The sequence below is a fragment of the Lemur catta genome, chromosome 19, assembly GCF_020740605.2.
Source record: "Lemur catta isolate mLemCat1 chromosome 19, mLemCat1.pri, whole genome shotgun sequence".
Lineage (NCBI taxonomy): Eukaryota > Metazoa > Chordata > Mammalia > Primates > Lemuridae > Lemur > Lemur catta.
The window spans coordinates 21,574,711-21,600,402 of record NC_059146.1 but is presented as its reverse complement, the minus strand read 5'-3'; the positions used below and the strand labels follow the sequence as shown (position 1 = coordinate 21,600,402).

General features: G+C 44.3%; 1 protein-coding gene across 1 annotated transcript; it reads right to left on the bottom strand.

Annotated features, from left to right (window-relative positions):
• Positions 1 to 723: 723 nt before the first annotated feature.
• Positions 724 to 22,464, bottom strand: NLRP2 (NLR family pyrin domain containing 2). The gene is made up of 12 exons (XM_045532755.1): positions 22,158 to 22,464; positions 18,325 to 18,369; positions 16,399 to 16,473; positions 15,466 to 15,540; positions 13,712 to 15,311; positions 11,242 to 11,412; positions 9,548 to 9,712; positions 7,772 to 7,942; positions 7,276 to 7,446; positions 6,460 to 6,630; positions 3,092 to 3,262; positions 724 to 1,182 (listed from the first exon to the last, which is right to left on the bottom strand). Exons 1-12 carry the CDS (start codon positions 22,435 to 22,437, stop codon positions 1,044 to 1,046), a joined length of 3,234 nt encoding a protein of 1,077 aa, XP_045388711.1. The 5' UTR covers positions 22,438 to 22,464; the 3' UTR covers positions 724 to 1,043.
• Positions 22,465 to 25,692: the final 3,228 nt, after the last annotated feature.

Below are 25,692 nucleotides of genomic sequence, written 5' to 3'. Positions count from 1 at the left end.
GGCACTCACTCTAGCCTGGGCAACAGAGTGAGACTGTGTCTCAAAAAAAAAAAAAAAAACAAAAAAAAAAACAAAAAGAAAAACAACACCAACAAAAAGAAGCCAGGGAAAAAAGCACTCAGCGTACATAACATTGATCCAAGAACATAATTCTCTGCAAGCCTGGCTGCTGGCACTGCCTGCTATAACCTAAGTTTTATCTAATAGCTACTGAAAACTGCTATGACTCTAAGAATAGTTTTACCCACTATCATCACTTACCAATCAGAACTTGCCAAACACCACCCCCCCACTTTAGTAGTGCCAGTGAAATTTCTCAAAGAGCAATACATAACATTTTTTTTTTTTTAAATAAGACCTCTAGGCCGGGCGCATTGGCTCATGCCTGTAAACCTAGCACTCTGAGAGGCTGATGCGGGAGGATCACTCGAGGTCAGGAGTTCGAGACCAGCCTGAGCAAGAGCAAGACCCCGTCTCTACTAAAAATAGAAAGAAATGATTTGGACAGCTAAAAAAAATATATATGTATATATGTAGAAAAAATTAGCCGGGCAAGGTAGCACATGCCTGTAGTCGCAGCTACTCGGGAGGCTGAGGCAGGAGGATTGCTTGAGCCCAGGAGTTTGAGGTTGCTGTGAGCTAGGCTGATGTCACGGCACTCTAGCCAGGGCAACAGAGTGAGACTCTGTCTCAAAAAAAAAAAAAGAGAAATCAGTACAAAACACTTGTCACTTTTTTCCCTGGGATCAGTTCTCCCCAAATAAGGTATCTAATTCTCTAATTTTTGTCAGAACTCATTAATACACACAGCTTCCTTCATGAATGCTCTCACCTTTATTTCCCTCAATAGACCTGTGACATAGACATTTCTATATCTATAGGGTGAAGTGACTCGTGCGTACTTTTATAGAAACCAGAGGCAGAACCAAGGGTAAGTGACATCTAGCCCAGCAATCAACTTATCCTTGAGGCAGCTCCATAGGAAAACCTTGAAGATTCATTTAGGAACCGACTTCACTGGTAAACAAGCGATTGTGGGGGATTCAGAAAATGAAGTAATGAGAAGAAGGTCTTTTCTTCCTGGGATCATAGAGGTCCTCTTCAATGGTCAGCTGGGGGTTGCTTTCTTTCATTTCCTCTAGTAGCTTCTGCATTAGATCATCATATTCATCTATTTTCACCCTGGAAGACAAGGGGGGAGAAAGGTTTCTTGTTGCTTCAAGAAGATTCGTTTCAAATTTCCCAGTGCCTGAAAGGCTCACATGTTAACGATGCATAGGGCACGGGCCACCTTTCTTGATTATTTTATGCTGCAAAGTAGAGTTCCATATTGATTTGATAGGGAAAAAAGATACCAGGTTTACAGTGACATGGTACAAAGCCACTGTGTAGCTTGGATGCCTGGATGATCTTCACATTGCATGAGGAGTGAGAGACAGAAGTGATGGATCCATCTGTGACATCGCTCTAACACCAACCTCCCTGCTCCGTAGCCCACTTTGACAACTTCCACTTGGTGCACACAGGAATACCAGTTACCCAGATGAGATTGATATTTTGAACCAAGCCAGTCAGGCCAGCCTTTGTTCCCCCACTTCCTTGGCTACAAGATACTAGCTAACTACCACCATCTGTTATTTGGCCTGTGATGATGGTGGCCTCATTTTTAATTATATTTACCCTTGTGTATGTGGAAATGGAGGGCAGGAAAAGGAGGAGAGGGGGAATCATCACATCAAAATATGTATGAAGATAAGAGACCAAGGATATTAGAGACCAAGGATATGAGGTGTGATGTTAGGGTTCTTTGGCTGCAAGTAAGAGAAAGTGACTTTAGGTAACTTAGAAGGATATGGGGTATCTGACAGAATCAGAGAGATAAATATCCAATTATAAAAGGGACAGGGCTGGGGCATTATACCTTTCTAGGATCTAGGATCCAGGCAGAAGCAGCACACACCTTGAATCACTGATCTTGAAACTCAAAGACCCAGGAAAGAATGTCTGTCTGACTGGCTGGTCCAAAGAAACACCCGCCCTGTTGTCTTTGTTGGGGGCCTTATGTCATGATTAAAACTCACCATTATCTAAGGTAGAAGGGCTCACTTATAAGGGCTATGAAAAGAAAAAAAAAAAAACCCAAAACTTTAGCGTCTACATGTTCCTTCTTTCGACTCACAAGGTAACTTAGGGCTGAGATTCATGTTAAGGCCGGGCATGGTGGCTCACACCTATAATCCTAGCACTCTGGGAGGCCGAGGCAGGAGGATTGCTTGAGGTCAGGAATTCAAGACCAGCCTGAGCAAGAGCAAGACCCTGTCTCTACTAAAAATAGAAAAATTCGCCAGGCATGGTGGCTCACACCTATAGTCCCAGCTACTCGGGAGGCTGAGGCAGGAGGATCGCTTGAGCCCAGGAGTTGGAGGTTGCTGTGAGCTGGGCTGACGCCACGGCACTCTAGCCCAGGCAATGGAATGAGACTCTGTCTCCAAAAAAGATTCATGTTAAGTAAACATATAATCTATGTTTCTTCTACTTCTCTACACAATAATGGTTTTAAGCTACCAGTAGTCTGTGTTGCGTCAGAGAATGTCAAAAAGTCCCCACACTCCTAGGAAGGGTGCATGGTTCTTTGTTGCCATGGTAACAAGCAAACAAAACCCAATGACAACTTGCTCGGATGAGCAAGTGTACAAGAGACAATTGGCGATAGCGTCTACTGCCCCAGACCACTCTCGGACAGAAGAGTCACTGCAGAGAACATGCTTCCAAGGCTGACGTCGACATACCAGACCTCTTTCCAAAAGCGCCCTCCGCAATTTGATTTCCCTAACAAGTGGCCAACCACCACAGCTCTCCCTCACTTAGGCTACAAATCCAGCTTCCTGGTTCCAGACTGAGTGTTGGTCGCATTCTTTGACTTACCTTACTCACCAAAGCAACAGAGGCAGCGAACGGGCGAATTGCCTGGCCACCAAACACCAATGCATGAACGTTAGCGGCCGATGCCTGTGACAAATGCCTGCTGTCTGCACTCCCCCCAAAACCTACTGTCACAGAGGAGACATGCTGGGGAGTAGAAGGATCATACCTGAGTGTCTGGAGGGGGCAATTTTGACGTTTCAAGGCTTCACACAGCATCTTCACCCCATTATTCCCCAAGGAATTCTGGCCCAAGTCCAGAGTGATCAGGCTCCGGTTGCTGCCGAGGGCAGCAGCAAGGTCTTCACAGCTGAAGCGGGTGATGGAACAACCCCACAACCTTGTTGGCAAAATACAGAATTCAACTCATTAATTCAACCAATGCTGATTGATACCGTCCCACATGCCAGGCACACTCTTGGGTGTTGGGGATCTACATGAGCAACAAAGTCTCTGCCCTCAGAGCTCATCTGCTGATAGGAGAATAATGAGTGTCTTGTGCCATATAGAAGTGAGGGACAAGGGACAAAAGTCAAAGGGAGTAGCCAGGGGTTCAAACTGCAATGGTTGAAGACGACTTGAGAGGTGAACGGCATGAACCACAGAGATCTGGAATAGCAGTTCTCCAGGCAGAGAAGTAGCTTGTGCAAAGGCCCTGAGGTTGCATATGGTTATTCTGTAAAATATTAATAGAAGATCAAGGCAGCCAGCATGACAGTGAGCCAAGGGGTTGGGTGGCGATTTTAAGAGCTGAGGTCAAGGGCAAAAGGGGGCAGCTCACATAAGACCCTTTGGCCATTGTAAGTTTAGGAATTTAAAGGATTGAAATGAGCAACCACTGAGGGTTTTGAGCAGAGAGATACAGGAGTTATATCTTCTAAGTTATTCTTACTGCTTGGTTGGAAAACTGTAGGGGAATGAAGGCAGAATACAGAGATAATTTGAAGGCTACACAACAAATAATAAATAAAATAGTTTGTTTTGAGGTATAATTCCTGCCACAGTTTTTGGTGGATAAAAGATCAGTTTCAGACAAACATCTAAATTCTGCCTATCAGAACTCTAAGGAGAGATATAAACTTTGATGTTGGATAAAAGCAGTATGAAGATGGGCTGGGCATGGTGGCTCATGCCTGTAATCCTAGCATTCCAAGAGGCCGAGGAGGGAGGATCCCTTGAGGTCAGGAGTTTGAGACCAGCCTGAGCAAGATCGAGACCAAGAAAATTTATTTTCTACTAAAAATAGAAAAATTAGGCACACGCCTGTAGTCCCAGCTGCTCAGGAGGCTGAGGCAGGAGGTTCGCTTGAGCCCAGGACTTTGAGGTTACTGTGAGCAAGACTGATGCCATGGCACTCTAGCCCAGGTGACAGAGCAAGACTCCATCTCATCAGTCAATCAAACAAACAAAAAAACAGTATGGAGAGAAAACTTTCTTTCATTTGGAGGTGTCATGTGGGGAGAAGCCAGATATACAAGGGATACATGAATGTTCAAGGGCTATGCATATACATGCACAGATATACACAAACATATGCACACACATATGAGATCAGGGAATATGTCATATTTAGGTTTCCTCCAGGATCCTGAATAGGCTAAACATCATATCGAACACTTACCGTACGGCATGGTACATACTTGAGTAACACGCATACACATTTCACCGTCATAACCACCTTTTGCAATGGATTCAACTAATCCTATTTCCTAGAATGTGTAACTGAGACTACGGTCAGCAAGTTACAGCTGGCCACATAAAGGGTGGCCACCCTTCCCTACCCCAGCTGTGCTGTGAGCCAGCAGACTGTTCACCTGCAAGTAGGTACGTAGCAACCAGTGGTTCCCTGCCTGTGAGTCCAAGGATCCGCTCACTCGGCATCCTCACCATACACTGCAATCATGCTTCAGCTTTAAAGATACTGATGCCAGATTGTAGCAGTATTCGCAATAGCCAAGATACACAATCAACCTAAGTGTCTATCAGTGGATGAATGGATAAAGAAAATGTGGCGTGTATGTACACAATAAAACATTATTCAACCTTAGAAAAGGAAATCTTGTCATTTGCAACAATGTGAATGAAGCTGGAGGATATTATGCTAAGTGAAATAAGCCAGGCACAGAAAGACAAATACTTGGTGATCTCACTTATATACAAAATCTAAAAAAGTCAAACTCGGTAGAGTGGTGGTTCCAAGAAGCTGGGGGCCAGGGTAGAGAAATTGGGCAGATGTAGGTCAAAGGATACAAAATTTCAGTTTGACAGGAGGAATAAGTTTAAGAGATCTATTGTCCATTCTGGTGACTACCATTGACGAAAATATATGGCATACTTCAAAATTGCTGAGAGTAGATTTAAGTGTTCTCACTGCAGAAGAGTGAGGCTATATATTTTAATTAGCTTGACTTAACCATTCCACAATGTATACATATAATCAAAACATGTTGTATACTGTAAATAAAATTATGTGTTAATTAAAAATTTTAAACAATACTGATGCCTGAGTCTCATTTCTAGAGACCCGATTAGGTGCAGCCTGGGCCCCAGGATTTTCAAAACTCCAAGCGTTTCTGTTATGAAGTAGGGGTTAAACACTACTACTTGACTGTAACTTCTTGTACTGTAGAGGCCAGAAAACTAATTGCTTTTCTTTTAAAATATTTGACAAAGATTGAAAATATTCAAGGTGTGCAATGTGATGATTTGAGACCTGTACACACTGTGCAGTGATTACCATAATCAGATGGGCACGTCCACCACCACCAGTACCATACATTAGATCCCCCGAACTTGTTCATTTTATAACTGAAAGTTTATACCCTTTGACCAACATCTCCTCACTTCCCTACCCCTCAGTCCCTGGAAACCACCATTCTACTCTCTGCTTCTATTAATATGAGTTCAACTTTTTTAGATTCCCTCATTTTCATTGCAGTATTATTCACAATAGCCAAGATATTGCTATGCAAGTGTCTATCAGCAGAAGAATGGATAAAGCAGATGTGGTATATTCATACGATGGAATATTCCTCATTCATAAGAGGAGATTCTGCCATTTGCATCAGGATGGATGAAGCTGGAGGACATTATGCCAGGTGAAATAAGCCAGGCACATCAATACCACATGATCTCACTTACGTGTGGAATTTAATGATCTTTTAAGTTCCTCATAGGGAGGATTCCAGATTCAAGTGCATCTGATTGATGGTACCTAATTCTCGTGAGATTTGTAAGACAGAACTGAATGGTGTCCATTCACCTGCTCATGGGCCAACGTGTTCTGGTGCAATGTCTAATTCCTACCTCTCTGAATGTTGGGAGTTGGGCAGCAGCAGCCGCTTCTCCATGGGTTGAGACATTGCATCCTTAAATCCTTTCATGGGTGGCTTTTGGGTGTCACAGACTGGAGCCTATTCCTTCAACCATCCGAATGGATTTTTAAAACACTCAACAGACGTTAAGTGCTGGAAGGAACTGCCAACACCGATATTTCGTTTCAGGTCTGGATTAAAAGTTCAATCAAGCACAACTCACCACAGACATCTCAAGTTACACAGTGGCTCCTTCAAAGCCTCACACAGCGACCTCAGTCCGGTAGTTCCGATGTGATTCAGCCCCAGATCCAAATGCGTCAGGCTTGATTTTTGTTCGATCAGCTTTGAGAGGTGTTTGCAGCCATCGTCGGTTATGCTGCAGTGCCACAGCCTAGGAATCAGTGCCGGGAAGGGAAAATAAGACAACCCCGTTAGTCCTGGCTGCTGCTACACACCAAACCGCGATCAAGCCGTGGGTTTTAGACACACTCAGAGACCACATCATGGGGTGGTGCGGTAGACAGACACTGGGTGCCTTAAGGCATATTCTAGATTAAAACTAGTTTACAGGAAAAGTTGAACGTTTCTTACTCTTGCAGGTGACTTTATAGACAGAAAGAACACCAGAGATGTTAACACTAAGTAGAGTCTCTGAACAGAAACAACTGGTGTAGCCCCATTCCTTTCTAGAAATCTGTTCTGTGATTTTAGGATTAACAGTCGGAGTATATGGAGCTCCTTGGCAAATAAGGCCCATCGACACCCAATTGTGTACAGTTTGTATTACATAGCTCTAAGGACACAGATTTTTAAAAATGAGACCTGGAAACCAGCTATCCCTATAGAATATTAATACCACTTCTTATATTTTGTTCTGTCACCCTCTCCCTGGGTCTCGCCAGTGGTAACCATTAGGGTCATGCGTGGGGTATTTAGAGAGGTTATTAGTTGTCCCCATAAGTGTCCTACTTGAATCTGGGGGTATGTGTGCACAAATGCTCTCTCACACACAGCCAGCCAGGCGACAGGGACTTACACCAGGATCTGCAGTTTACAGTCGGGGTAACTCAAGCCCTCACAGAGAATTTCCACCCCTCTGTCCCCAAGGGTGTTCTCGGCCAAGCACAGGTGTGTTAGCCTCTGGTTGACAATCAAAGCAGAAGCGAGGTTCTTGCAACAGGCTTCTGTAAGGTGACAGTTTTCCAGCCTGCAAAAGGATCACACAAACGGTAAGGTGGTAAGAACACTTCCCAAGTCCAACCTTCTTGGCTGTCTCCAAGTGCTGGTGTCCTAAAGCCCTTCTTGTTAATTCCCCGCCCTCCCCGTCATGTGCTAGTGATCATACGCAGGGACAGGAATGAGAGAAGACCTAGATTCGTGAGCCAACTGCCTGGGTCTGAAACTGGGAGCCAAGTGTCTATCGATAGAACGTCCCATCTGGGCTGCTCAGCAAGTAGGGGATGGCCATTTCTCTTCTCACCATGCCCCAGATGTAAAACAGAGACACTCCATAGAGAGGAGAAGAGACTTACGACAGCCTCTGCAGGAAGGACTTCGGGTGTCTCAAAGTCGTGTGCAGCAACCTGACGCCGGCATCCATGAGCTTGGTGGCCATGAGGATCAGGCTTGTCAGGGACTGGTTGGTTTCCAGGGCAGAGGCGAGATCTGCCCATTGCTCCGGGGTAGCAGAGCAAGAAACCAGCCTGTGGGAAAATGGGAACAAGTCATTTCTGAGACTCCAAACACCACAACCCCGAAGAATTGCTTTCGGTTTTCTCTCTCACTCATGATGTTACACCCTGGCTTGAATTATTGGGAACTGTGGTTGTCAAAGTGTGGTCCCTGGAACCATCTGGAAATACAAAACCTCAGTCATTCTGAGTTAGAAACCCTGGGTGTAGAGGCCATTGGTCTATGTTTCGAGGTGTTTTGTGTTCACCTGGAGGATATGTTAACAAAAAATTAACAGGCCTTATCCCTAGAATTTGATTCGGAAGATCTGGGATGGGACCCCAAATTTGCATTTTAACAAGTGCCCAGGTGATGCTGGCCTGGAGACCACATGTTGAGAACTACCTATTCAGAAGTCCAGTCAACAGACCCTATCATGGAGCTGGCACCCACATTCTATTCCCCTAGAAGGCTGTCATGGGCAAAAGGAACTTCACTGAAACATACATGTCGTTGTGGCCTCTAGAGGTTTATTGTAATCCTGGTTCTTCCATTTACTGTGTGTGTGACGTGGTCCACCTACTTAGCTTTACGAAGCCTCATTTCCTCCATCTTTAAGTTGGAAATACAAGTCATACCTTTGAGTGTTGAAAGTCGATAATGCACAAGAAATGCCAAGTAGAACACCTGCTACATAGCTAAAACTCACTGAAATTCAGCTAAAAACCATTCTCTTAGAGCCTCACTTACAACAGAGGAACCACCTTTAACTGGGAAACTGAAACAGGAAGCAGAATGTTAACAGCATCCCCCCAAAACCTGAATTTATATGGAGTCTCCTCCTCCATGTTGAGTATCAATTTATTCATTGAGAAACTAATTAGTGACCCAGATCTTCAAGTCACACAACCTTGGTTTTCCTGGTTAATATTCACAGGAAAAGGAAGGGTGGGTCATTTGTAATGGTTAGTAACAATTATTATTGTTACTAACCAATTATTGAATGTATATGTGCTTGGACTGGTTTTGCTCAATCCTCAAATCCTTGGGAGATGTATAGTACCCATCTTACTGATGAAAGGACCTAGTTAAATAGCCTATGATCATGTAAGTAGAGGCAGAGCCACAATTTGAGGCCAATGACCACCACAAACTGTGTTCCTGCTACTGCTCAAGTGTGTTCGAGTGAGGATCTATGGAACCCCATGATGGGTGATGGTGATCATCACTTGAGCCACCAGGTGGACAGCTTCCCAAGGGGAGATCTCTCAAACCAGAGCACCGACAGGAGAGGAACAACTTGATGTTCCTGAAGGGTCCTTGCCTGAAAAAAGTAGCTAGTATTCTGAATCATGGCACAGGAGAAGCATGAACCATAAACAAATGATCTCAGAGAGGAGGATACCAAGATTCTGTGAGTTTCTTTGGACTTAAGACCCTCATGTGTGGTTGTCTAGGTTGTCCACTGCTTAAGGCAAATGGAAGCTGAATTGTAACCCATGGTCTATCTTGAGCCATCTGCCTTGAGTAGTACTGGGCCCAGTCAAAATAGACTTTTTCCAATTTACACAAAATTGCTGTGTAGGCTTGTGGCAGCTGTTTGTCTGATGAGGGTTTTTAGTGATGGAGAGATATACCTGAGATATTGCAGGTTACATTTTGGGTGTCTCAGGATTTCACACAATGAGGGAAGCATGTCATTCTGGTCATTGCCTTGAAGGGTCAGATGTGTTAGACTCTTGTGACGACATAAAGCGTGGCAGAAGTTCTGATAAAAATCAGCTGGGGAGATGTCTTTGAGGCTAGGGAAAAGAAAACAAAAGTGATGTCTCAAGCATCTTTCTATACTCATACTCTGCACCAAGAGAAACAAAGGGCTCGATATATTTAAACCTTAGAAACTATTTTTTCCCATGTTTAAATTCCCCCCATCTTTACTGAGGTAATATTGACAAATAAAAACTGTATATATTTAACTGTATATATCTGATATATGTATGCTTTGTAAAATAATTGCCACAATCATGCTAATTGACATTCATCTTGCATAGCTACTATTTCCTTTTTGTGTGTGTGGTGAGAATACTTAAGATCTACCCTCTTAGCAAATTTTAAGTGTGCAATACAGTGTTGAGAATTATATTCACACTGCTGTCCGTGACGTCTCCAGAACTTATCCATCTTGCAAAACTGAAGCTTTGTACGCCCGGACCAAAATGTCCCTTTAGAAACTCTTAGAAACTCCAATGTCTTTCTTTTCCCTGTAGTGTTACCAGTGGGTACCCTGTGTAAATGCTATTTCCTGTGAAATAGTTTGACTTCAAGGAATTCTCTTTGCATTTAGAATCAGGATCCTATGGCCAACATAACCATTAGTGGGGCAAGGGCTCTCATTTCTCTACATTAAGAAAGATACAAAAGAAGATGCTTGCAGCCTGAGAAGTTCTCAACGAAACGGAGAATTTTCATTGAGATCAAAGCCAACCTAGCTGAGTAAACTGTATTTAGCCTCCTTCCCCAACCCCCGAGACCCAACACCAGCCCAGATATAGGCTTGCTGGATTGTCCAAGCACGTGATCCATACAAAGGAATCTTAGCTCCAGGAAGACTCTGAAATGCTGTCTTAGGTGGATACAAGCACACTTTGCTCTGAATATAAGTATGTAATTATCTTTTTCAGGTGCTTCTTAGCTCTACCCTTTCTTTCCAACTTCATTCAAGGACATTTTTGGTCATATCCAGACAGACACCTGTCCAGCCCAAGAGGCTTGTAATGCTCAGTTCTCAGCCATGTCTCAACCTGCTCTCCATCTCTCTCTACATCAGTGGATCCCAGCCAGGGGTGATTTTGGACCCCGCGGGGACACTTGGCAATGTCCGAAGACATTGTTCGTTGTCACACCTGGGGGAGGAGGTGCAGCTGGTGTCCGGGTAGGCAGCGGCCAGGGATGCTGCTCACTGTCCTATGCACTGGATTCCCCACCCCCTACAGAGATACACAGCCCCAGTGTCAACAGACGGTGAGAAATCCTGCTCTGCATAGAGCCCTGTCATCATCACGATAAGATGAAGAATTTTCCCTAGGATCTTGATGTTCTTCCTTATACTATTTTGTGGACATCCAAACTGTATTTCATGCTGCGTTAAAAATACTTCCTGTGATTATCCCACTCAACAAATTTAAGACTAGGAAGGATTCTCTCAATTCCTTGTGTCTTGAGTACCTGGTTCGGGTCTGGGACAGGAATTTGAGTATTGCTCCAACATTAAAAATGTAAGAAACCCAGTCATGCCCTGGGGATTTCAATCTAGGGATTGGTTTCTACTTACCCCACTTTCTGGAGATTACAGGTGGTAGAAACTATTTCTTCACAAAGAAGCCGCACTGATGAGGTACTAAGGAAACTTTCCTTAATCTTCAGAAATTTCAGATTCTTATTTGAGCCGAACATGGAGCAAAGGTCTCTCCATAAAGGAATTATGTGTTGATCATCCTGGGATCTGCGGGGAAGAGAAGGGGGTTATTGACCCAACATTTTCCATCATGGTGAAGGACATGGGTTTCTCTGGGCATCCACCCCTAATAAATAAGCATAACTCCAAAAGTTGGATGATTTAATCATTTAGTGCCACTATCAGACAACTTATCACTAAGTAGTATCACTGGGGAAAGAATTTATATTCCTTACACAACAATCCAATAGAGGGTAAGAGTAAGTTAAAATTCTAAGTACATCATTGATAAAAGATTGATAACAATAAGTATATCAATGAGGAATATTTGAGTACTTCATGGTATATCCATATACATAATATTTGGCCATTTCTCAGGCTAATTTGCAATGATATTTGTTGACCTAAAATGATATCTGCAAAAACTTGAGAAAATACAAACTTTAGGTAGTTACACACTCATACACTCAGACTTTTCAAAGAAAAGTATGTTTTCTTCTAGTGGTTGCCTCTGATAGGGAAGGATTGGCTGGTGCCATGGATTGTTTACATTTCCATTACATTTTGCTTTAATTTTTCTATTTATGTGTGGTATCTTTGTAATTACAAAAAAAAGTATTCTGATTTTCAAGAAGATGGTGAAATTATCTGAAACCATGATGTGTCAGAAAGTTAACAGATATTTTGTTATTGACCAGGGGACACAGTAGAACCAAGGGAGTAGTCTAATATCTGAAGGTTTTCATGGAAGAAAACAAAAGTACCAATGGTCAAGAAATAAAAGTAACTCAGGCTAAATACAATAACTAGCAAAGTAAAATCGAAAGAAGCAAGGCTGGGCATGGTGGCTCACGCCGGTAATCCTAGCACTCTGGGAGGCGGAGGCGGGCAGATCGTTTGAGCTCAGGAGTTCAAAACCAGCCTGAGCAAGAGTGAGACCCCGTCTCTACTAAAAAATAGAAAGAAATTAGCTGGACAACTAAAAATATATAGAAAAAGTTAGCCGGGCATGGTGGTGCATGCTTGTAGTCCCAGCTACTCGGGAGGCTGAGGCAGAAGGATTGCTTGAGCCCAGGAGTTTGAGGTTGCTGTGAGCTGGGCTGATGCCACGGCACTCTAGCCAGGGCAACAGAGTGAGACTGTCTCAAAAAAAAAAAAAAAAAAAAAATGGCACCATCATTGGCTTTAACCATACCAAGGTTAAAAAGAAACAAGAAAACGAATACCATTTTGACTTGGGGTCTTACATGGAGACAGAAGAGACTGTTGGTGCAATTTCTTTTCCATTTGAAACATCTCTTAAAGAAATCCTCCTGCAGAGGAAATATTTAGGTAAAATGCAAATGCATGCCTCTCTGAGTGGGTGGATGAGAGAAGAAAGAACAGAAATTTCAGAATGTGGATGGAGGGACAAGGTCTGTGGACTGATGGTTATCTGGAAGGTAGAAAAACATACATGTCAAGCTATAATGGTTGAAACCCTCCCTGAGGGTAACTCGAGTGACCCTAATACCAGATGAAGGAACATGGAGTATCGAGCATATGTAAGACAGAGATCTCCACTACGAAAGAAAAGAGTTTCTATTCTGGCCCATAATGTGCATGGGGATAAGAGATACTGATTTTAGTTAACAACCTAGAAGTGAGGAAGAGGATGTGTTTGTCATACGACGTATGACAAGGGACCCTACACATTACCACAAGGTGGCGATTTTGGAGTGTGACCACAGGACTTTATAAGCCAAAGGACTTGTGTTCTAATTCCAGTCAAATGCAATTATGGGAAGCCAGTATCTTCATCTGAACATGGAAGAGCACACTTTTCTAGCAGCTACCAGGTTAGAAACAGTGTGTGGCAACTCTGAGCTCCACTGATGTTACCTGAACCTAGATGGAGAACACCAAAGAGTTGTAACTGGCCGAGGCATTCTCACTGGGCAAGTCTGAGATAACCGAAGGAAGAGCTCCATGATCACAGCTGGGGCGCAGCTTTTGGAAACTTTGTCGATTAACCCTCTAATGACAAAGCTTGAATGCCCTTCCAGCAGTTGTGCCAAAAAAGGGATAGTCACTTCATACATCTTGTGAAATCTACACAACAACACACAGACCAGAGCAAGCAGAGCCATTTGCAAAACCTGCTCCCCTAAGAGGAGAGGAGGCGGGTCTCAAAACCAGGTCTGACTCCAAAGCCCCAATTTTTGGTCACAACATTGTACCTCTCACCTTGAATGTTAAATGGGAAGAAAAGTCCAGCAAGAGGGAACATGCGGACCCTAAGCCACAGACAACAAGAGACTCTGGCTGACGGTGGGAACTAGGAGAGTAAAACCGGGTTGGTTCTTACCTCTCAAGCTGAGCGTGTGGTTCCGACTCAGGACCACTCTCCAGGAATACCTCCTTTGCTACATACAGCCAGATTTTCTGCAGGTTTTGACAATGCTTGAGGCAGAATGAGGAGTGCACCATGTCCATTTTATTTCTCAAGTGTAGGGACATTTCCTTGAAGTGGGCCATGGCGTCCTTCACCAGCCCCTCATCTTGAGACTCGTAGAGGCAGTACAGAAACTCCTCCGTGTCCGTCTCCGAGAAGGGTTTATTCTCATTGAGATTTGCTTTGTGTTTCAGTAATTCCGGTTTGATCTTCAGTGACACTCGGCAGCCAAAAATCATCTCCAACTCCTGGGCTCTCTTCTCATTCGAGAGGCCGAATAAGAAGTAGCCCACTTGGGTCAGGCTGGGGTTCTTCAGTCTCTCCTCCTTGGAGAACAGCTTTTGCACGTCCCCGATGTCCTGCGTGTGGCTCTCCCGGGCATCCTCCTCCTCCTCCTCCGTCTCCAGGATGTAGAACGTGGCAGCCAGGAACTGCTGGAGGCTGAGGTGGAGGAAGGAGTAGCAGCCTTCGCAGTCCCTGTCCTTCTGCAGGATGCCCTTGTCCAGGAAAGGAGACAGGTCGGCCTCCTGCACCCCGAGGCTCCTGAGGTCTTCCTCGTCAAACACACACATCTGTGTCCACGTGCCCTGGACAGCCAGGAGGCACAGAGTCCTCAGCGGGCCTCGCAGGTTGTGGTCGGGGCAGTCACCGGGCGCCGGCATGAACTGGCCACAGAGGAAATGCAGGAACAGCGACGTGGTGGTCAGGCAGGTGGGGGCCGGGTCCTGCCCCTTCTCCATCTGAAGCTTCAGACAGGTGCAGACAATCCGGCACACCGCGGGCGCCGCGCCCATGCGGAACAAGGCCTCGTTGCTCCTCATCAAGTCGAAAGCTCGCAGGGCTTCATCCTCATCTTCAAAGTGTTTCAAGAAGTAGGCTTTCCTGTCCTGCTCCAGGAAGCCCTCGATCTCTAGGAAGCGGGGCTTTTGCACCAGGAACCGGAGATCCCTCAGGGCCTCAGTGCGCGTGGTGACCAGTATGGAGGCGATGGGTAACATCCTCCCGTTCAGCATACTGCTCAGGAGGATGGGCACCGGCTTCTGCTCCTCCCAGTCGGCACAAATATCTCGGATCAGGGCCCCCTCAGGGACTTTTAGCTCTTCAAAACCATCGATAATGAGGAGGATGTTTTTTGCTCGGGCGAAGACCTCTGGGAGTTCATCCCGCCATTCGGGCCAGTCCCTGGAGATCAGTTCTGTAAAGGTGCACGGGGCCATGTGGTTGAGCTCCTTGCAGGCAATGTAGAAGGCGTATCTGAACGACTGACCGAGGTGGTTCTCTGTCCAGTCCAGCATCACTTTCCTGGCCAGTGTGGTTTTCCCAAAGCCCGCGGGGCCATGGAGCACCACCGTGCGTGGAAACACCCCTGGAAAGGTCCTCGGGTCACAGAAGGGGACCATCATCTTGTCTCTCTGGGTGACATCGGCAATGTGTTCACCAGTTCCAGGCCCATTGTTCATCCAAGCTTTCCAGAACTTCTTCCTTATTATCCCTCTATATACGTCCTCCTTACCTTCAAGAGATATGGGGTACAGGACAGACAGGATACAGTTGGTTATCCATTAGGGGGAAAAGATACTTTGTGTTAAGTAGGAAAGAAAAAAGAAATGAAGTTTAGAAAGAAGAGTAACTTGACCCCAACCTCATTCCAGGAACACATAACAGACCTGGCTTTTCTCTTTTCAGCATTCTTCTAGTTCTTCCAACGTTTGTAATATCTTTTATCTGTACTTTTGTATACTCTGCAAAACAAAAACTACAGTGAGCTTGACATAGAACAGGTGTACTGCCCTTGTCAGAAGCTTGAGGATACAGCAGGCTCCACGGAGCCCAATGTTTCATGCGAAGTCTTTGTCCAGGTTGTGAGCTGGGAATTCCAATGGCTGGGTTTACAGGGATGAACAGGGCAAGGGACCCCTCACAGCCTGAGCAAGAGCGAGACCCCATCTCTACTAAAAAATAGAAAGAAATTAGTTGGGCAACTAAAAATATATATATATAAAAATTAGCCGGGCATGGTGGTGCATGTCTGTAGTCCCAGCTACTTGGGAGGCTGAGGCAGAAGGATTGCTTGAGCCCAGGAGTTTGAGGTTGCTGTGAGCTAGGCTGACGCCATGGCACTCTAGCCTGGGTGTCAGAGAGGGACTCTGCTTCAAAAAAAAAAAAAAAAATAGACCCCCTATAAAACCCAAGGCTTTCCCCTCCCTCAGGGTAGATGCTCTTTGGCCTTCACCCATCTGCACCCAGATGCCCAAAATAAATAGCATTTTGCTACAGAAGAGGCTTTGTGTGTCTCTCTCGGCTCCGGACCTAATACCTACCAACTTTTTTAAAATTGAAAAAAGGTGGCAAACTCCAAGAGAAATGCTCTACAACCTTCTCCTAACTTTCTCTAAATTGAGTTCTGTTTCTCTGCAATGTTTGTTTTTCCCTCTATTCTCATGCAAGGGAGGGAGCCATTCTACAGGAGACAACTGGCATATCAAAAATAGTGGGGAAAGATAGGAGATGGATGGGGGTTCTCAAAAGGAGTGGGGACAGCCCAGCGAGGAGGGTGGCTTCACTTAGCTTATGCCAGTGTCGGATGTCCTAAGACCAACCTGGGTTTTTTTCTTCCAAGCGCCGTATTATTTCATCCACGTAGGCACGGTTTGGGTTCTCTCTCCTCGTTATGTCTAAAGAAAAAGACGGACATAACAAGCCCATGACTGTGCTGACTGCAACTTCAAGGTGGCTCAAGGTCAACCATTGGGTCTTGATATTTAAGACTAGATTACGTAAAGAGGATGTTAACAAGGCACTGGATGTAAAATCGAAAGTGTGTCAGGCCACGGCCTCACGGCTGAGAAGTCCTACACAGTTCAGAATGCACGGTGTGAGAAACAGATGCATTCCCACAATCACTCATGCGCAAGGGTGTCCGAAAGCCGTCATGGATTCACTCCCTGGTTTCTGACAAGGTGGGTAAAATTACACTGTGCTGGGAAAGAACAGTGACAAGTCACAGTGGGACAAGAAATATTTGAAGCTCAACACTGAATAACGAGGCCAGGTGTGGTGGCTCATGCCTGTAATCCTAGCAATCTGGGAGGCTAAGGCAGGAGGATTGCTTGAGGTCAGGAGTTCGAGACCAGCCTGAGCAAGAGCGAGACCCTGTCTCTACTAAAAATAGAAAGAAATTATATGGACAACCAAAAATATATATAGAAAAAAATTAGCCGAGCATGGTGGCGCATGCCTGTAGTCCCAGCTACTCAGGAGGCTGAGGCAGAAGGATTGCTTGAGCCCAGGAGTCTGAGGTTAGTGTGAGCTATGATGGCACTACTGCACTCCAGCCTGGGCAACAGGGTGAAACCCTGATTCTAAAAAAAAAATAATAATAATTTCAATAAAAAGAAGTATATTGGTGATGTCAAAAATAGAGACTGTTGAAAAAAGGAAAAAAATAATCTTTTTGGCTAGAGTTAGCAAACTTCACCCACCCTGTAAAGAGCCAGATAATAAATATTTTCTGTTTGCAAAATTTCCTACAATTTCATGAAACATTCTTGTTGATTTTTTTTTCCTTTGCTAAGTGGGGGTCTCTGTATGTTGCCCAGGCTGGTCTCGAACTCCTGGGCTCAGGCAATCCTCCCACCTTGGCCTCTGGAGTAGTCGGGATTACAGGCACATGCTATTGCACCTGGCTTTAATTTTTATAACTATTTAAAAATGTAAAAAGCATTCTTAGCTTATGGGCTATACAAAAACAGACGGTAGTCTGGATTTGTCTTTATTTATTTATTTATTTTTGAGACAGAGTCTCACTCTGTTGCCTGGGCTACAGTGCCGTGGCGTCAGCCTAGCTCACAGCAACCTCAAACTCCTGGGCTCAACCTATCCTACTGCCTCAGCCTCCCGAGTAGCTGAGACTACAGGCATGCGCCACCATGCCCAGCTAATTTTTTCTATATATTTTTAGTTGTTCAGCTAATTTCTTTCTATTTGTAGTAGAGACGGGGTCTCACTCTTGCTCAGGCTGGTCTCAAACTCCTGAGCTCAAAGGATCCACCTTGGCCTCCCAGAGTGCTAGGATTACAGGCGTGAGCCACCATGCCCGGCCACATATGTTTATGAAAATGGAAACAGGGTAGGCAGAAAATGCCCTCAAGAGATTTAATTTTAAAAGTGGAGAAAAGTTGGCCAGGTGCAGTGGCCGGCAATTTGGATTTGGCTTTCGGGCTGCTGTAAGTTTGATAACTCCTGCTTTAGGTCAATCTAAAAATCTCCAACTCATCCATGTGCAAAAGAAAAGCTTTCTGTATGCATTTACTGATTTCCGGTACAGACACCACCTCATTTTAGCTTCCTGGTCTTACTGCTACCCTCCTGTGCGACAAGATCCTCCTTGAGAGCAGGGACCAGGGACCAGGTCTTATATTTCTTTGCATTCCTAGTGCTCAGCGCAGTCTCTTGTCTTATTAAGACAGATCCCCGAGTTTCAAAACCTGACATGAGGAATAAAAGTTGTAAATGAGGTAACTTACCCAGTGATCGAGGCTTGTTTTTCTCAAGTGACTTCATAGCTGCTTCTGAAAGAGGAGGTGGGAGAAATTTGCATCTTTCAGAGCCCACACCCTGGTAGGTATACAACTCCCTGGGTTCCCTCCCACTGTTTCTGAATTTGTGATCTCCACGAGGCCAGCTAGAGTTTAAAATCCTCACCTGTACATTAAGGACAGGGAATATTATACTAGTTAAGGTTTGTTCCAGGTGGGAACTTAAAAGTATGTATGGGACAGAATGCGATTGATGGAAAAACCGAGGTTTGTGAAACAACAGCTGTAGGAGTCTGGAGAGTCCCTGGAGGTTATAAACCTAACAGACAGCTGCAGCCCGCATTCCTCTCCCCCCTGATAAGGATGGAACTACCTGCTGCCTTGTCTCTACAGGTTGAGACTGACCCAGGGGTCCCAGAAGTTGGTTGTTCAAAAAACAAACAAGAAATTTTATTCTAGTTGTCAGACTCCAAACTAGACCCCAATGGATTGCAAGGATGACCAAATGAGAGCCCTGTTTAAAACTTCTTCAGTGTTTAAAAGCAAAAGCAATACAGGAAAATAAAACAACTCAGAGGGATCGTGTGTGCTTAAGTTTTTGTTTTTTTTTTTAATTTAGTATTTGTGTAAAACCACCTTTTGAGCAGCAACTGTCAAGAGTCTGAAAAGCAATTTCCATTCATCTTCTTCTGGGGAAAACGTTAGTTCTAAGGATTTAACATCCTGTAAGCAAAGTTTAACATAACAGTATTCCATAAGCAGCCTTTTTATTGTCAGACCATTGCCTGATTTTAATATAATAAAAAAAGTGTGCGTAAAAAAAAAAAAAAAGAAAAGAAAAATTTTATTGCAGCAGCTGTTCTGGCCCAGGTACTCACTCCCCCCTAAGAAACTCTCTATAAAACCCAAGGCTTTCGCCTCCCTCAGGGCAGATGCTCTTTGGCCTCCACCCATCTGCACCCAGATGCCAGAAATAAATAGCATTTTGCTATACCTGAGGCTTCATGTGTCTCTCGGCTTCGGACCTAACAATACTAAGAACTGATCTCTACACTAGCAATTTTTTAAAGAAAAAATGAGGCTGGGCGCGGTGGCTCACGCCTGTAATCCTAGCCCTCTGGGAGGCCGAGGCGGGTGGATCGCTCGAGGTCAGGAGTTTGAGACCAGCCTGAGCGAGACCCTGTCTCTACTAAAAATAGAAATAAAAACTATCTGGACAACTAAAAATATATATAGAAAAAATTAGCCGGGCGTGGTGGCACATGCCTGTAGTCCCAGCTACTCGGGAGGCTGAGGCAGTAGGATCGCTTAAGCCCAGGAGTTTGAGGTTGCTGTGAGCGAGGCTGATGCCACGGCACTCACTCTAGCCCGGGCAACAAAGTGACACTCTGTCTCAAAAAAAAAAAAAAATTAAAAAAAAAAAAAAAAAGAAAAAGAAAAAATGATAGTATTTCCTTCTTTTTAAAGATTGAGTAGCATTCCATTGTGTATATGGACCACATTTTCTTTATTTACCCATTGATGGATACTTAGGTTGAGTCTGTATCTTGGCTATTGTGAGTAATGCTGCAAGGAACAAGGGAGTGTAGATATCTCTTTGACATGCTGATTCCATTATGCTAAGTGAAATAAGCCAGGCTCAGAAGGACAAATACTGCATGATCTCACTTATACGTGGAATCTAAAAATATTGACCTCACAGAAACAGAAAGAATGGTGGTTACCAGGGGCTGGAGGTGCAGGGGAAAGGGGAGAAGCTGGGCAAAGGGAACAAAGTTTCATTTGAACAAGAACAGTGTTAGTCATCTACTGCACAACAGGGTGACTATAGTTAACGTATATCTCAAAATTGCTAGAAGAGTAGATTTTAAATACTCTCACCACAAAAAAAAAATGGTAAGATGGTAGGTAAGGTGGATTTGTTAATTAGCTTGATTTAATCATTCCACACTGTAAACATATCAAAGCATCCCATTCTACCCTATAAGCATAAAAAGTTATTAGTCAATTAAAAAAATGTAAAATATAGGACAGAAAGTAGAGCTGCTTTAAATGCACTTACTGAAGAGCAAGAGAAAAAAATTATATTCCCTGGAGTACATATTCCTGTCTGAGATAAATGGAGTGTCAGCTGAAAATGTAAACCACCTCTATAATTTTATGTTCTTATGTGCCCACATTATAAAAGATAAAAAGGTGTGGCCAGGTGTAGTGGCTCACCCCTTGTACCTTAGCACCTTGGGAGGCTGAGGTGGGAAGATCGCTTGGGGCCAGGAGTTCAAGACCAGCCTAGGCAATAGTGAGACCACATCTCTACAAAAAATACAAAATTCAGCTGGGTGTGGTGACGTGCACTTATAGTCCCAGCTACTCAGGAAGCTGAGGCAGGAGCATCACTTGAGCCCAGGAGTTTGAGGTTGCTGTGAGCTATGATGATGCCACTATACTCTAGCCTGGGTGACAGAGTGAGACCCTGTCTCAAAAAAAAAAAAAAGTTCAATAAAAATTATGAAAACTACCTTCACCAATCTAAAATGGTATCATGCCAATATCTCATCCATAAAAGGTACTAAAGAGATAGTAAATGAAGCAATATAGTTAAAAGCTAGTACATATTTTAGCCTATGGCATATTTGAATTCAAGCCAGTCACATTTCAAGGGTTCTATAGCCACAAGTGGCTAGTGTATTGGACAACGTAGCCCTAGAATATGTTTCCCAACCTTTAATGCACATTAGCATTACACAGGAAGCTTTTATGAATTCCATGCATAGGCAGAAGCCTGGACCAATTCATTAAATCAGTATCTTCAATGTTAGATCCTGGATGTCAGTACATTTAAAGCTAAGAGATTCCTAAGAGCTGCCAACTCACCTAAAGTGACTCACCTAAAGCAACGCCTAAAGCAAGGGTTCTCTACCCTGGGAGATGTCCCCCCAAGGGGATATTTGGCAGTGTCTAGAGACATTTTTGGTGGTCATACCTGGGGGGAGGGTTCTCCTAGCATCTAGTGGATACAGGTACTGGCTCTGGGCCAGTACCAGTACCTGGGCACCAGGGATGCTGCTAAATATCCTACAATGCACAAAATGCCGCTCAAGAATCACCCAGCCCAAAATACTATTAGTGCTGTTAACCCAAAGGAAGGTTGAGGTTTGAATTTGTGAGTGTGTGTGTAAAAGAATGTTTATACCATGTGGGGAAGGAAGCCTAAAGGGGAATTAAAACAGAGTACATAATAATTTAACTTCTTGTAGGACCTATGAAAGACTGTGATCAAGAATATATTTCACAGAAATCGTCTTGCACAGAAGAGAAGACATCTGGTGAGGAGGTTGGGGTAGAGGTAGAGGTACGCTCCTTGGGGGACTGGTATCAGGACCCCCCCACATACTAGAATCTGCAGATGCTCAAGTCTCAGAAAATGGCATAGTATTTGCATATAACCTATACACACCCTCCTGTATACTTTATATCTTTAGATTACTTATAATGCCTCACCACGTAATATAAATGCTACGTAAGTAGTTAAGTAGTTGCTACATTATAGTTTTTGTTTTTCCCCCCAATTATTTTTGATCTGGGGTTGGTTGAATCTGCAGACGTGGAACCCACAGGTATGGAAGGCCAACCGTGTGAAACCTGAAAAGAGTAGGAACAGGTAGAACAGAGGAATAAGGACAGACACCATCAACCTTTATGAAGACCTAGCATTTATGTTCAGGACAGGTAGCTCCTCCAAGCCTCAATGTCATTTCTGAATTTCTAAAATCCTGGAGACTGTTCCTCCTTCCTCCTAGGAAGGAATGGATTCTGCTTACCTCTGAGTTCATTCCTTACTCTCTCAGCCAGATCTGTCCGGTTCATGTCGCTAAAGACCCGGATGACCGCCCACATCACCCAGTAGCCGGGGTAGTTGTTGATGAGGATTTCTGCCAGCTGCTTCCCATCGGCCTTGTCGATCCCTGTCTGGGTGTCCTGGGGCAGCTCCCTTTCCTTGCGAAGTGTCCTCAGTATAGACTTGAACTTGCTCAATTCATCCTGATCGAGCTGTTCCAGAAGAGCCTGCAGGCTGAAGTCCAGCTGTGCAGGAGGTTCCATCTCGTCCCACGTGTGAGATCTGAGCTTTGGCCTGGTGGCAGAATCAAGGGGAGAAACGGAGACACAGTGAATCAGCACTCCTGTCTCAAACGCCCGTCACCTCCGTGCCACGAGCAGACATACCCTCACTGCTTACCTTGCTCCTTCAAGAACAAAGTCCCCAATAGAGGTAAAATTCACACAGAACTCTCCTACTGCTTGGCTTGGCATATATGGTTCACTTTTTGAGTCTTGGTCTCTGAGAACATGCAAGGCCCCGTGGGCAAAGGGTTAGTCTATACTGCTGCATCTCGGGTTCCCAGCAGATCGGCAGCTTTCAGTAAATTTGTGTACAAATGAGCTAATGAGACCTATTAACGTTAGCTCTTGATAACAACTTGATATGTAGTAATCTTACGAGGTTCATGGAGCTTGGGTACTAAAGTAGGATCTTCAGTTAAAATACCTTGACACTCACTATGCAGTTACGTGGTGTGGGTTCTCAACTTACTGTTGGGCTAGGAGGAGACAGCACACCTGGATCTGAAACCTTGCTCCCTGAACACAGGGGATGGATATGTTCATGGCATAAATTGTGGTGACGGTTTCATGGGTGTATACTTATCTCCATACTCACAAGGTTGTATACAGTCGTCCCCCCTTATCTGTGGAAGGTACGTTCCAAGACCCCCAGTGGATGCCTGAAACCATGGATAGCACAGAACCTCATATATACTGTATTTTTCCTATGCATATGTACATACCTAAAGTTTAATTTCTAAATTAGGTACAGTAAGGTTAACAATAACTAGTCCAAGATGGCTACAAAGCGACTAACGGGCGGGTAGTACATACATCATGGACACGCTGAACAAAGGGATGATTCACATTCTGGGTGAGACTGAGAGGGAAGGCTTTAGATTTCATCATGCTACTCAGAACGGCACGCAATCTACAACTTATGAGTTATTTCCATTTAGTATTTTCGGACCATGGTTGACCACAGGTTACTGAAACTATGGAAAGTGAAACTTCAGATAAGGAGGGACTACTGTACATTAAATATGTTTTTTTATTTTATTTTTTCTAGCTCTATTGCAGTATAATTGGCAAATAAAATGGTACATATTTATTTTATACAATGTGATGTTTTGATATATTTATCAATGGTAAAGTGATCAAGCTAGTTAACACATCACCTGACATAGTTATCTTTTTTGTGGTAAAAAAATTCAAGATCTATTCTCTCAGCTAGGTGTGGTGGCTCACACCTATAATCCTAGCCCTCTGGTAGGCTGAAGCGGGAGGATCACTTGAGGTCAGGAGTTCGAGACCAACCTGAGCAAGAGTAAGACCGCATCTCTACTAAAAATAGAAAATTAGCCAGGCAACTAAAAATAGAAAAAATTAGCTGGGAGTAGTGGTGTATGCCTGTCCTATCAGCTACTTGGGAGGCTGAGGCAGGAGGATCACTTGAGCCTGAAGTTTGAGGTTGCTGTGAGCTAGGCTGATGCCACTGCACTCTAGCCCGGGCAACAGAGCAAGACTCTGTCTCAAAAAAAAAAAAAAAAGTTAGAAACTTTCAAAGCAAATTCTTATAAATGAATTTAAAAAAATCTACTCTCTCAAATTTTTAGTTTTATTAACTTTAGTCACCACACTCTACAATACATCTCCGGCACTTATTCACCCTGCCTCAAACTTTGTACCCTTTGACCAACATCTCCCCATTTCCCCCATGTACAGCTTTCTGTACATTATACCTCAATAAAGTGGTTTTAAAAAAAAAAATCAAAAAGCAGGCTGGGCGCGGTGGCTCACGCCTGTAATCCTAGCACTCTGGGAGGCCGAGGCAGGAGGATCGCTCAAGGTCAGGAGTTTGAGACCAGCCTGAGCAGAGCGAGATCCCATCTCTACTAAAAAATAAATACAAAGAAATTAGCCAAACAACTAAAAATAGAAAAAAAAATTAGCTGGGCACAGTGGTACATGCCTGTAGTCCCAGCTACCCAGGAGGCTGAAGCAGGAGGATCACTTGAGCCCAGAAGTTTGAAGTTGCTGTGAGCTAGGCTGATGCCACAGCACTTTAGCCCAGGCAACAGAGTGAGACTCTGTCAAAAAAAAAAAAAAAAAAAGCAAAAAGCAAAACAAAAAAACCAGTTGAGTGTTAAACCCTAAGCCTGAACTTCCAACTGTAATACAAGTACAGCATCACCTATCTCGGTATTCATTTATCCAAACAAAAGGTCCCATTGGATACCAGGAACAATTTTAGAACTAAAGTTACAGTGGCAAAGATAGGCGAGAACCCTGTCCACCTGTGGCTGTTTCTCACTTCGAGTACATATAGGGGGTGGGTGGGAGAAGCAGACATTTCACACATCCATTCAAACAGAAGTAACACAAAAACACAAAGGCGGCATGCAAAAGCAGGGTGACTTCTGCTTTGGGTCATGTGACTGTGGGCCTCTTCTCAGAGGAAATATCATTTCAACTGAGACCTACAGAGTAGGGAGGAAGCAGTCATGGGAATTTGTGGGGCATAAAAATTCTAAGCGGAGTAAACCACCAGTATCCAAGCCCAGAGCCGAAACGAGTTCTGTGTGTTTGAGGCAGAGTATGAGGCGTGTATTGGATGGACACAGCCTACAACTCATACCCTAGGATCAGACATCGGATCACAGAAGCAGTTGCAGGTTAAATTAGGATTTTTTGGTTTGATTCCAAGTACAGCAGGAAGCCGCCCCAAGCTTTCCAGCAGGGATACCGCACAACCTGCCATCTGGAAGCACTTTCTCACTGCCGACACAGAGCACAGGGCAATCCCACCAAGGATCTGTTAAAAATTTTTCATCACATTTGTTAAAGACAACAAAGATGACTTTATTCAAGAGGGTTGACTGCGATGGGGATTTTTGCGATAGGGGAGGGAAGCTGGGCTTAACTTTGAATACAGCAAGGACAACTAGAGAGTGATGGCCGGGAAGCAGGGTTGGGTGGAAAATTACTCGGAGGAGACTCCAAGGCTGGGAGATTCCTGTTCAAGGCAGATCAGGGTGATAGACAGACATTGAGGGTGGGGGACGGGAAATTCAGTCATCACCCATCAGATTCCAAGGGGGGGGGGATTTTTGCTAAGCTGACTCAAGTTTGGTCAAGTTGGGCGGGTCTGTCCCTGCCTACTCAGGATTCTGACTTTATCCAGGTGAGAGTAATGCCAGCCAACACCTTGGCAGCCCCTGCTACCTGCCAGGCACCGCAGTCAGCTCCTACGAC

Bases quoted from the DNA above. Each gene is read 5' to 3' on its own strand.
- NLRP2 (XM_045532755.1), bottom strand. From the start codon at position 22,437: ATGGAACCTCCTGCACAGCTGGACTTCAGCCTGCAGGCTCTTCTGGAA. The intron at 18,370-22,157 runs GTAAGCAGAATC...CTCCTCTTTCAG, and splicing joins AGTAAGGAATGAACTCAGAG to AAGCAGCTATGAAGTCACTT. The intron at 11,413-13,711 runs GTAAGAACCAAC...TCTTCCCCGCAG, and splicing joins CCACACGCTCAGCTTGAGAG to ATCCCAGGATGATCAACACA.